Source organism: Poecilia formosa, unplaced genomic scaffold (assembly GCF_000485575.1).
Source record: "Poecilia formosa unplaced genomic scaffold, Poecilia_formosa-5.1.2 Scaffold124, whole genome shotgun sequence".
Lineage (NCBI taxonomy): Eukaryota > Metazoa > Chordata > Actinopteri > Cyprinodontiformes > Poeciliidae > Poecilia > Poecilia formosa.
The window spans coordinates 141,188-153,259 of NW_006800063.1; the positions used below are offsets into that span (position 1 = coordinate 141,188).

Below are 12,072 nucleotides of genomic sequence, written 5' to 3' on the forward strand. Positions count from 1 at the left end.
GTAGAAGCCACTTCACTGGTATTATTTTTTCCTTTTTACTTTGTCATAAATGCAACCAAAGGTAAAACAAAAGTTGGTATTAAAGGTATTAGTATTAAAAACCTTGGTAAAATGCATTGCATTGCTACAGAATAGATTCTGCAAATAAAGTATTTGCAAGCATTTTTTTTTAGCTTCAAAGATAAAATATCTTTAACAGATGGTAGATTATTAAAGTAGGTTGTACAGTTGTGCAAATGGTTAAAGCCATATTTAGATACAAGAGGAGGTATTATTTAGCAAAAAAAAAAAGAAAAGAAAAAAGGTTTTCATGAACAGAGCAATGGCTAATGTATTGTCACCATAATTATTCAAAGCTAAAAACAGCAATAAACTGTTGGGAAAGGGCATAAATTCAAATGAAGAGAGAATTAGAATAAAAATAAAATAAAAACTCAAGTAAACTGAGTTTGTCTTTAGTGTCACAAAAAAGATTATCTTCATTTTAAAGACAAAATAATTTAAAAACAAATAATAGACAAAAATGTGTAAAGAAAAATAAAATGTCCTTTAGTGTCAACATTTGTTGAAAATTGTTTCATTTGACCATATTTTGGTCTTAAACTGGCCAAACATAAGAATAAAGGAGAAAATAAATGATACTCCAATTTCTTTAAACTTTAGTTAAAAGTTTAGCATCAAAACATTTACTTTGCTAACAAACTGCACTGAAGCAGGCAACATTTAAACCTGAAGCATCCAGATGAAAATGTTTATTATTACACCTTCAGTGCTGAATGCAATCACCTGAGGTTATTCCTTCATTACTGAATGTTATAGATAGTACATGTAAAAGATGGCCTTCATTTTAGGATATTCATAAATACACATTGTTCTGTAAACAATATGGTAAAAACTACATCTTTTTTAAAATTAAATGTTATAAATGATCATTTATAGTAACAATAATTACATTAGTGCTACTCGCGATAAGAAAATAGTCTTATGAATTGCATAAAAAGTTTACAGCATCTATTAGATGTTTTGAAAGAGTAAATCGAAAGCATTTGTAAATCACACAACAAACACCAACACATTATTGCAAAGCTTATGAGAAACGTGCGTTCTCAAAATATTCCCTAAAATGTAAGGTACAATTTGTTGAAGGGCACAGAAAAGTTAAGTCTGACCTACTTGATAACAAACAAACCATTCAGCTCAATGGTCATTATTAAAACAATCTTCCCAGACTTCCCAGTTCTTTTTGGCTGATTTTAAATAGAAAATACAAAAAATATTTTTAAATGATTTGAAGCAGAAACTAAACGACAGGCAGAAAGAAAGAAACAACACAAGGAAGGAATTGATAAAGAACATGGGAAAGTAAAGAAGTTCAAAAGAAAGTAAGTGAGTCAGGTAACTAAGAGGAAAAAAAGGAGGAAACAAGAAAAAAACGAAGGGGACAGACACAAAGAAAGAAGGACAAGAGGAGGAATAATGGGAAAAGTTTGCAAACAAAGTTGTTTCTATACTTATCTGCATCTGAAAACCACAGAAATCAAAATCTATATGTGTAGAAACCTTTCAGGCAACAGGGAAGCCTCATTAAAATTTGTTGCATGTCATGATCATCAACAACTATTCAACATACTGGAAATCAATCATTTCCATTTAAAGCAGAAAAACTAAACTGACTTAAAGATCTCCTAAAAGCAAATACTGACGTGTAGAGGGTTGAAGTATAGCTTGCTTAGTGCGCTCTCAACAACACTCCCAATAAATTCTTCATAGTATGTGACTTAATAAAAAAGTTAAGCTAAAAGCTCTACAAATATTAGTGACGTAAATGACTGGATTTAAGAGAAGCAAATATTTCTACTCATGCAGGACGACATACATGATGTGAAGCAGCTTGCCACATGTTCATAACTTGCAGCTGTGTGTTGATAAACTCTCCCTTCATCACTGTTTGTGTGCGCTTTAAGCATGACACAAGCTTCCGTTGGACCCGCAGGTGGCAGCGATGCTGCAGTTCTTCAGGATGGGGCTGAAATGGGAGGCTGCGTCCGCCTCTCTAGGAGGAAACGGCCTCATGGTGGAGAGGATTAACGCCAGACAGTCGGCTACGTTTTTGTTTGGGGCGCAAGCCAGAGCGGGGGTGTGGCCTGAAGAGGATCAACAGGTTAGAAAACTCGGACTCCTTTGGCGATCTCCCTCACAGATGAATATTCTCACTTACCGTCCTCATCTACAGCCATGACTGCTGCTCCTCTGCTCAGCAACACCTGCACAACAGTGGCCAGGCCTTTTCTCGCAGCAATATGAAGAGGCCTGCAGGACAAACGGGTTTTACAGTTTCATCAGTAAATTTATCCACATCGTCACGTTTTTTTTCAGGCGCCATCATGCTGGTGTGGGGCTCAGAGCTTGACAGCAACTCACATCTGGAGGGAGTTGTTTCTTGCGTTGATGAGGGAGGAGTCTGTGATCTCCCCAAGGAGCAACAGAGCACACATCTCGTGACCCTGCAGACAGAAGCATGTCGCTCATGAGCCTAAACAATGCTGCTTAGACTGCTGGTTGGCACCAAACTTTAGGTCCCACTCCAATCATAAAGAGTAACAGCGGACAGGTTTGTGTGTATGTGACCTTGCTGCAGGCTAAGTGAAGTGCTGTGTTATTGTTGACGTCCACCAGGGTCAGGTCTGGCTTCGCCTTGAGCAGTAAGAACTCTGAAAGGCAGATAACAAGCAACAACTAACAGGTTTATACATCACAATCATAAAGTTTTTAAACAGGATGTAAAACAACCTGTAAGCAGTAGAGCGTTAGAGGATCAAAACTACAGAAAACAAGACCAAAAAGCAGTCAAAAGTAGGGATGCAAACAATTAATCGACGTACTAGTAGTGTATTAGATTAAAATTATTTCGTTTTTTTTAGTGTTGTAGTTTGGCCGCCATCCAGTAGAGGGCCCCCTTGGTCATCCTTAAACGGAGCCAGAAACAAAGATGGGGCCAAATATTGGGAAACGAAGGAAAGTGGATATTTACAAATTAAGGAAAGCATTATTTAATTATCTTCCGAATAGAGAATTAAAAAATAGAATTTAATGGAAGTAAAGTAATGTTGCTATACACACTCATGTAGGTGGCGGTATGCATCTTAATGTTGTTTGCAATCCGCCATAATGAAAAAGAAGAAAAAGATGGCCACCAAAACAGAGCAGAAAAGAGAAACGATATAAACAAGTCTGGAGTGGGATGGAAAATACACTTTATGCGGTTCTGTTTTGTAATATAAACACTTGACAAGCTCCTTAATTTAACACCTTAAATTCAGCCGATAAGAACAATAAACTTTAGATTAACTCATTAATTAAGAACTTGCCTTCCTAGTCTAGAGCCAAAGATACCTTTGGTCCAAACAATCGTTAGTTACCTACCAACAGCCATGGTCTGTCCGCAGTCTGCTGCCACCATTACAGCCGAGCATCCAGAGTGATCTACGGCATTGACCTGCGCCCCGTGGGCCAGAACCAGCTGGAGCCCAGCAACACTCCCTGAATAAGCAGCTGCATGCAGTGGCGTCCTGCACGTCAAAACAAAACAGCAGAATTAATTACAACCCACCCAAGCTGCCGTAAAATAAACCAAAATAATAAATACTAAGCTGGGACACCCGTTAAATATTTCATTTAATATGCTAATCTTTTCTGCCATTTGCTAACAGGGGAAAAAAAGCAATGTGTGGGATACTTTATTTATACCCCTCTGAGTTTTTTGCATTTTGTCATGTTGACGTAACACTTGTATATTTTATTAGGATTTTCTTTGATGGACCAACAAAATACGAAATGTGTGCTATTATTTTGTAGAGTCACATTTCAGAGGTTTTAGGTATTTTGAAGTTTTGCTGAAGCTTTTCTGATTCTTTTAAAAACTTATTTAACCTCAGTCAGATTGTTTGGAGAACACCTAAACACCAGTTTGTCTACATCTCTGTAAGAGATTCCCAGGTCAGGTGAACTGCACAATACATCTTTATGTAGATTTTAGGCCATATTGTTGAGCCTCAGTGACAAGGCATATGAATACTTATGAGGACTATGAAACAAAAATAATGCATATCTTACTGGTGTTATTTAAATTATTTCCCTAAATTAAAATGCATTTGCATTTACATCACTTCAGATTCAAGGAGTAATTTCAATGCAAGTGTTTTTGATGTGAAAATGTAACCTACCGTCCTTTGGTATCATTAGTGTGAACAATATGAGGGCCAATCGTCTTTACTAGAAGGCCAGCAGCAGCATCATGTCCATTGATTCTGCGTGGAAAGCAAAAAGCACTTTAAATAAACAAATCTAGTCTAATATAATAATAATTAATGCATAAATTTAGTGCTTAAAGTTTATTACAATACTCACAAAGCACAGTGCAGTGGCGTGAAGCGATTTCCTTCCTGGTTGCTATAAAGTCTGTTCTCAAGTAAATTATGTAAACATCCTTCATGACCTAAGACAAAATATAAAGAGGTTGATTCTTACGTATTCTAGTTGTATTCTTGTCCTTATTTGCTCATTTATTCATTAGTTAAGAAGTAATTTAATTAGGAATATTGTCTAAATTGACTAAAACAAAATTAGCCCAAATTGTCACCATGGTAAGCGGCCCAGTGTGTGGGTGTGTAGCCCCTGAAGTCTAGCATGGAGTCCAGAGGGTCAGCCTTTTTTGCAGCTCTGAGCAGCATGTGGAGCAGCTTTGAGTGACCACAGGATGCAGCGAGGTGGAGCGGCGTCTTTCCCTGAGCGTCTCTGCACAGGGCAGAAGCCCCGTGTTCCAGCAGAGCCAACACAGAGTCCTCACTACCCAACATGGCCTGCAAAAACAAGCAGGCCATGAAACAGTTTCTGGATTAAATTAAAGTTCTAATGAAGCTAAAAAGAAGAACTGCAATGTGTGATGTGCAGCAACTCACAGCTCTGTGCAGTGCAGTAAAACCTCGCTTATCTGCAGCATCCGGATTTGCATTTTTCTCCAACAGGATGTGGACACAGTCAGTGTGACGTCCTAAAGCTGCCAGGATGAGAGCTGTCCTAATAAACAAACAGGATTCGCTGCTTAATAAGGCTGGTGAAATTATCCTGGCTGGGAAAATTTGCTTTTTATCATACATGTGGTCTATATTGGGTATATTTATCTTAATATTTTTTAAATGAATCAAGATCAAGATACTCACTGCATATCAAATATTCTTTTTGTTACTCTTTTTTAACTTTAAATATGAAATCTAATATTTACTTTCTGCCCCAGGGAAACATTTTTTCATTTAAATAGGATGTTTTCTGTCATGGATGAAAAAAACAACTCATGCTGATGAGTACATCAGCGTTGGAAAAAAGTCGAATCATACAGCCACTCACTGCCCCTGCGTGTCCTGAGCGTCAATGACGCCAGCACTTTGTTCCCTGTTGACCAGTAAAAGCAGACAGTCCACTTGGCCTTCAGCAGCTGCGAAAAAGAAAGATCATTCAAAGACTAAAACTAGTTAACACATTTGGAAATACTCCAAAAACACAAAATCTTACCACGTATTCTTGACTAGTTTCCAGTACAAACATCTTATTACACTTGAAATAAGACAAAACTACCTTACAAGTAACTTTTCAGCAAGAAATAGGAGCTTGTTTTAAGTCAATCATTTCCTAAGAACGATGAAACATGTCTTGCTCCACTGCAAGATTATTTCACTGCTTCTTCGTCAAAATTAAGGAATTACTGACTTAAAACAAGCCATTTCTTCCTGCAAGTCACGTTTAAGTTAGTTTCATCTTATTTCAAGTGTACCAAGATGTTTGCAATAGAAACTAGACCCAAAACACTTGGTAAGAGTTTGTGTTTTTGCAGTACATGCCTGCCGCGTGCAGAGCAGTCCGCTTCTGCTTGTATTCCTTCAACGTGTAGGAAGCCTGGTGCTCCAACAGGACCTCCACACATTTGGAAAAACCTCTCTTTGCAGCAAGGTGGAGCGCAGTCTGGCCTTCAATGTCCCGCACATCCAGACTGACTAGCGTCTCACAAAGCAAATGCAGTGCCTCACAATGCCCATAGTAGGCCTGCAGACACAAAGTAATTAGTAGAAATAAAAGGTTCTTGTGAAGCATTTATAGTCGTCATACTCACGGCTAGGTGCAGAGGACTGACTGGAATATTACTTTCAACCTCTTCAAGACAATTAAAAGAAATCTCCAACAGCTGCAGGAGCAAAATAATAATAAAAAAAGCCATTACTTGCAGGCTGCAGTAACTAATGTAAAAAAAAATAATAAAAATACATAAAAGTCACAACTGACCAGTTCCAGATGCTGTTTGTTCCCATAAGCTGCTGCGTAGTGAACAGCACTGTAACCTCTGCTGTTCTTCAGAGTGGGATTTGCCCCGTTGTCAAGCAGAAAGTCTAAACACCTGAAATCAGCAGACAGAATGAGATGCTTCAGTGTTTTTGTCCCTGAAAAATAAATAAGAAAAATATCCCTTCTTGTAATCTGAGTTTAGCTTTAAAGGACATTTCTGTTTGACATTTTCTAGTGGCAAAAACAAATAAAGTGTTATTATTATATGCAGCTCATTTGAAACTGTGCTTTGAAGCAACATGCAAAAAAACCCCACTGGATTATGTACAGATACACTTTAAAAGCACCAAGTTTTCAACTAAAAATTAGGTTTACTTACAGAGAGGCTTCTTGTTTTCTTTCCTCACTGAGGTCTGGCTCGTATTTTGTTCCTCCTCTGTGAATAAAAACAAGTAAAGTTAACTGAGTCGGACAACAGAAAAACCCACAAAACAGTTCCCTGTCTGACGGCAAGAATCAGCTGAGTTTCAGCTTAAACGGCTGATGAGAAACTTGAGGAAGTTTTTGATTAAAATGACAGGAAAAGCTTCTCACCCACAGAAAGTGTGTGAAGCAGCAGCGTAGTGCAGAGGGCTGCAGCCCGTCAGATCCGCCTCGTTGAGCTCCGCTCCGGCTCTCACTAGAGAAATTGTACACTGGCTATTCCCATTGGCTGCAGCGTAGTGCAGAGGAGATCTGAGAGACAAAATAGAGAGGCTTAAAAAATGTTAAAAATGATTTTATGCCACGCTGCAATCTGCTGCTTACCTCCCCAAGTCGTCCTTTATATCCAGTTCAGCTCCACTGTTTATCAGTAAATTAAGACACTCAACATTTCTGCAAAACAAACAAATATCAGAAAGAATATAACATCTAAGAAGGATTCAACATATTTTATGAGCACAAATGAAAAAAGGATTAGAGTTTCACTAATGGCATTTATTTGACCGTTTACCAGGGAGGAAAAGAAGCTGAGAAAAAAAAAGAAGGTATTGCAGCTGCATCACAGATGGTTTTATTAAATGTAGTACCTGCTCTACACACAACAAACACCCAAACTTTTAATTACAGGTAGACGTCCCCTCTAAAAGCGATGCAAATGCGGAAACAAAACTCAAAGAAGAGTAACGTCAGCTAATTAAATAATCAAAACAGTTCAGTTCTTCCACTTAGTCCAGTACCAGATTTTCTTTTTCTGGTCAAGCTTCAATCTGAAGCCGGGTTGAGTTCGATTGTGTCTGATCTCTCACCCTCCAGAGGCGGCTGCGTGTAGGCAGGTCCTCCCATAATCGTCCTGCGTGTTTATGTCAAACTCCAGGGTTGGGATCTGGCCATCCTGAATCACATTGTAAAACTGGCCTGAGGCAAAAACAACAACAAAAAATCCAAATAACGTTCAGCCATAGCTAAATCAACCTTGATGACAGCTAAAATCCTGATAGAGAGCTGGTGGACTTAAAGGGATCCTCACCGTTAGAAAGTAACTTGCGACAACAATCTGGGAAGCCAAACAGCGCCGCAAAATGTAGAGGAAGCATCCCGTGAACCCCCTGTCTACAGATCACATTAATTAATTAGCTAATCTCTGCAACCAATAATAAAAAAAAAAACATACAGTGGATGCTTTTTGAGAATTCATCAAGGATTTCTAATCATTTTTTTAAACCACAGATATTATTTAAAAGACTCACCTGCCCCTGGCTGCTCCGTTGGTCAGCAGAGTGCTGGTCAGCAACTCCTGACCGTATCTGGCAGCAACGTGGAGAGGAGTGTTTCCATTCATGTCCACACAATCAATCTCACCTCCTGAATGAAGAAGACAAATCTTGCATATGACAAACCCTTTAATCACCATCAGTCAAACGGCGCAGCAGGATGATTGTTACCGTTTTGGATCAGAATCTGGGAGCTTGTGAAGCGTCCGTGCGTTGCAGCCATGTGTAAAGCGCTTTTTCCTTCTTTGTTCTGTTCAACACATTAATAATTAACATTTAATATACCAGAGGTCTTTAAGTTCTTGTTTTGAACACATTCAAAGCAAATTCAGACTCCTTTCCAATTTTCATGTGCAAAAAACATATAAAAATAAAATGAAGATTTCACTTCGACTGGATTTGCTCAGCCTTAATTAAGCAGCTTTTTTGTGGTGTAATGTTAACAAAAGTGAGAAAGGAAAGTTACTGATCAGAAACCTTGGAAAAACTCTTTTACCTTAATCATATTTAATATTTTTTTGCTTACACAGAACAGCTTCATAAGTACAGAAACATGAACTGCTGGGCAATTGAAGTGTGCCTGATAGATATATTTTTTTAAATTTTCTTTTTACCTATGACTATTAAATCTTAGTCATTTTCAAGCAAAAATATTTTAAACTAAAAGCATTTTAATAAAAAAAGTTTCATAAAAGTGTAAAAGCGAAGTCTACTTGCAGTAAAAGACTAAAACAAGCATTCAAAATGTTAAAAAAATGTTCAGCACCTAAGCAAACCTTTAAAGTACTTGTTCAAATCCTCAAGATCAGTAGATTTAACATTTAGATAAATGATTAAACGCAGTAAATCTGGAAGTCCATTTTGAATCCTTTCTACAAATACGTCTGGTTTTAGAGACACATTTCACCTGAATGTTGACATCAGCACCGTTGTTGACCAGGAGCTCAAGACAGAGCACGCCGCTGGAGGAGATGGTGGCCAGATGCAGCGGCGTGTTGCCTTGGTTGTTGGCCTGGTTGATGTTGGCGCCGCAGTTCACCAGTTCAGTGGCCACAGAGTCCTGGCCCGTGTGACAGGCCATGTGAAGCGCCGTGTTCCCAAAGCTGTTTGGCTCATCGGGCTGAAAACAAGGAGGGGAAACAAAATAATACAAAACTCGCTCAATTCAGAACGTATTTTTTCTTTCTCACCAGACAGATTATTTATGTTTAAAAGTATTGGGGCGTTTAGTTTATTCGACTAAGCTACGGCAACTTTTACCTCCACCTGGAGTCTCAACAGACACCTGACCACGTCCAGGTGTCCGCTGGCGGCCGCAGCATGGAGCGGCGTGTAACCATGCTTGTCTTTGCATGCCACGTCTGAAATGTAGGACACCAGCAGCTTCAAGACGTCCAAATGTCCTGCAAGAAGAGACTTACATTTACTACAGGAACCTGTGTTCACAACATAGGAAAACACGTTGCTACATAACCAGCGAACTGAAACTAGTTTAAAGCCTTTTCTCATCTGACCGTTGTAATAAGAAGACAGAGATCCTTAAAATCTTACAGATTCTCAGAACTTTCACAAAGTTACCAAATATTGTCAAGATGTTGATGAGGAAATTGAATCAAAATGTGCTTTAGCATAGGATCAGTTTAATATGCACCAGGTAGTTGCAGCTTATTTGTATTAGCTTTAATAGATTTGCTTGCTTTTTAGTTGAACTGTACAGCAGGTAGTACATGCCACATTAAAATATAAAATAAAACCCTTCAAATGTGTTCTCATGGTGTTTTTTTCAGTTAAAATTGTTCAGAATGGGCTTAAGTTACCGAAGATGCAGGATGGAAAACTGCAAAGCTCTTTTACTTAACAAAGCTGCTGAAGGTTTTTCAAATATTTAAAAACTTTAATTCAGGCTAAAGAGGTTTTATATATAACTTTACTCACCGAGATGTGCAGCCCAGTGTATCGGCTGTCTGTCCTTCTTATCTTTGGCATTTGCACTGGCTCCTTTACGCAAGAACAAGTTCACCATCTGTAAAACACAACACCTGGGTAAACATGTGCGTCTATGTTTATCCAGGTGTTGGATAAACACCTGGATAAAAACGAGCTTGTCAATTAGAAATCCCGAGTTATACCTTTACACACAGACAAAATATTTCAGAACAAGACGTTCAAACCATGACGTGCTTTATTAAAGGAAGTAAATCTGCTCTTAAATCTGGTCATAAAGATTTAAAAGAGGACATAACAAGTTCATATGTTTTTTTTCCTGTCGTCTTTACAGGTTACCTCAGCATGGCCGCTGTGTGCTGCGTGATGTAGAGGTGTTCTTCCCAGTTTGTCCGCAACATCCAGGCTGCAAACATATGGTATGAGGGCTGCAGCGCAACCTGTGGCCCAGTTTGCAGCTGCCATGTGTAGGGGAGTATGCCAGAATTTGTCGCGCGCGTTGAGTTCTGCTTTGTGTTTTAGGAGCAGTTCTACAGCCCTCTGCGGTTATAAAAAAATATACATACATATCACATGTTAGGCTGTTAAATCAAGTAGTTGCTTTTTTAAATGCCTTTTATTTAGAAAAAAAGTAAATAAAAGTACTTCATTTCTCGAGGCTGCGGCTCGATGTAAAGGAGTGAGCAAGCCCTGGTCCTTAGAGTTTACATTTGCGCCTGTCGTAGAGAGCAAAATCAAAAACAAGCTTCTCAGCTGCACACTGTTTGTACGTTTTAGTCCTTATGCAGTAATCAAGACTGCTTTGGTTTACCTGCATTTATAAGTAGTTCCATGACATGAACATCACCCAAATAGGCAGCAGCATGAAGCGGTGTGCTTTGTTCTTGGTCCTGGAATTTGAAATATTTTTAAAAATTTAGTGGCAGAAAAAAAAAAATTCTCAAACAAGAATATTTTAACTAAAAATGCACATTTTTATTTAGCTGTAATCTACTGTCAGGATAACAATGGAAGATCACAACATCCCTCTGTTACTCTTAAGTTTTAACAGTTTAAAGTTGAAATTTTACTAAACACTTCAGCAATTTATTGAGCTTTTAAACCCCATCTTTGATTTAAATAAGCCTAGCGATCAGTGATAATTAGTAGTTGTACCAAGCAGAGCCACATACTGATTTTACTGCTATATTAATAGTCATTATACAATCTTGTGCCAAGCCTCTTATTCTCTGTGATTTATTTAGATTATCTTAAAATAGCGAAATAAGTGCTAAGTGAGTTATTATATTTGATAGACATCCTATAGCCATAAGAAAATTGTAAAAACTGATAACTTTATAGCCTTAAGCATTTGTCCAAGATGGGTAGTAAACAACTTTGACATCACAACATCAGCTCCAGACAGGATGATCCTACCTGAGCGTTGACACTTTCGTTGTGCTCCAATAAAAATGAAACATCTTCTGCATTTCGGCTGAATATGGCCTGTATCAGAGGAGACTAAAGAGAAGACATTGTCAACACGTACAATAAGAGCAGTAAGGGATATGCTATTTAAATCACCTCATTCTCTCTGATTAAGGTAAAAAGCAAAGCTCGAAAAGGATAAAAACGTTGAAAGTTATGTTTTAAAACGCCTTTCCTTTCAGCCTTCAAATAAATGAAACAAAATCTCGATGGTAAAGGATCTGTGACACAATTAGCCTGAAGGAAAACTTTCCTCGTAGTGCAGCTATGATGACTAGCAGCTGTGCACAACAGTGAAGAGTCGAGTAAGTTTGCCCAAAGTTTATTAATATCACCGCAAAATCAGTGTTTACTACCTGGTCCTTAATTCTTCTCAGCTCCATGTCCCAATCACTCAGAAAGCTTCTTCATTGAGACTTTGTGTAAACTTAGCAGCATATCAGTTAGTTAGCCTAGCTTTAGCTTATTTGGCAACTGGGATGTTTGGAGCAGTTGCAGAACATCGCGAGAGGACTTCGGGGAACGGGATTTGAAGGGATTTGGTTATAAAGCCAGCTTTCTGTCAATAGTACCG

General features: G+C 38.3%; 1 protein-coding gene across 2 annotated transcripts; it reads right to left on the minus strand.

The window, feature by feature from the left end:
* Nucleotides 1-16: 16 nt before the first annotated feature.
* Nucleotides 17-12,010, minus strand: ankrd52b (ankyrin repeat domain 52b). Of its 2 annotated transcripts, XM_007561189.2 has the most exons (28): nt 11,855-12,010; nt 11,448-11,531; nt 10,843-10,921; nt 10,677-10,747; nt 10,371-10,571; nt 10,023-10,110; nt 9,348-9,490; nt 8,995-9,207; nt 8,259-8,337; nt 8,064-8,178; nt 7,844-7,926; nt 7,623-7,731; nt 7,141-7,209; nt 6,928-7,068; nt 6,713-6,769; nt 6,334-6,445; nt 6,164-6,235; nt 5,895-6,096; nt 5,404-5,491; nt 4,959-5,076; nt 4,640-4,859; nt 4,408-4,495; nt 4,224-4,307; nt 3,424-3,569; nt 2,629-2,711; nt 2,422-2,504; nt 2,219-2,310; nt 17-2,144 (listed from the first exon to the last, which is right to left on the minus strand). In XM_007561189.2, exons 1-28 carry the CDS (start codon nt 11,879-11,881, stop codon nt 1,960-1,962), a joined length of 3,132 nt encoding a protein of 1,043 aa, XP_007561251.1. In that variant the 5' UTR covers nt 11,882-12,010; the 3' UTR covers nt 17-1,959. The 2 variants fall into 2 exon arrangements, 1 of the variants encoding a protein (XP_007561251.1); XR_001663233.1 differs by lacking the exons at nt 17-2,144; nt 2,219-2,310; nt 2,422-2,504; ... (7 more) ...; nt 5,895-6,096; nt 6,164-6,235 and having other exon boundaries at nt 6,421-6,445; nt 6,932-7,068.
* Nucleotides 12,011-12,072: the final 62 nt, after the last annotated feature.

Excerpts from the sequence above, each read along its gene's own strand:
- ankrd52b (XM_007561189.2), bottom strand. The coding sequence starts at position 11,881 with ATGGAGCTGAGAAGAATTAAGGACCAG. Across the intron at positions 4,860-4,958 it reads TTACTGCACTGCACAGAGCT|GCCATGTTGGGTAGTGAGGA; the intron begins GTGAGTTGCTGC and ends TTGTTTTTGCAG. Across the intron at positions 2,311-2,421 it reads AGAAACAACTCCCTCCAGAT|GCCTCTTCATATTGCTGCGA; the intron begins GTGAGTTGCTGT and ends TTTGTCCTGCAG.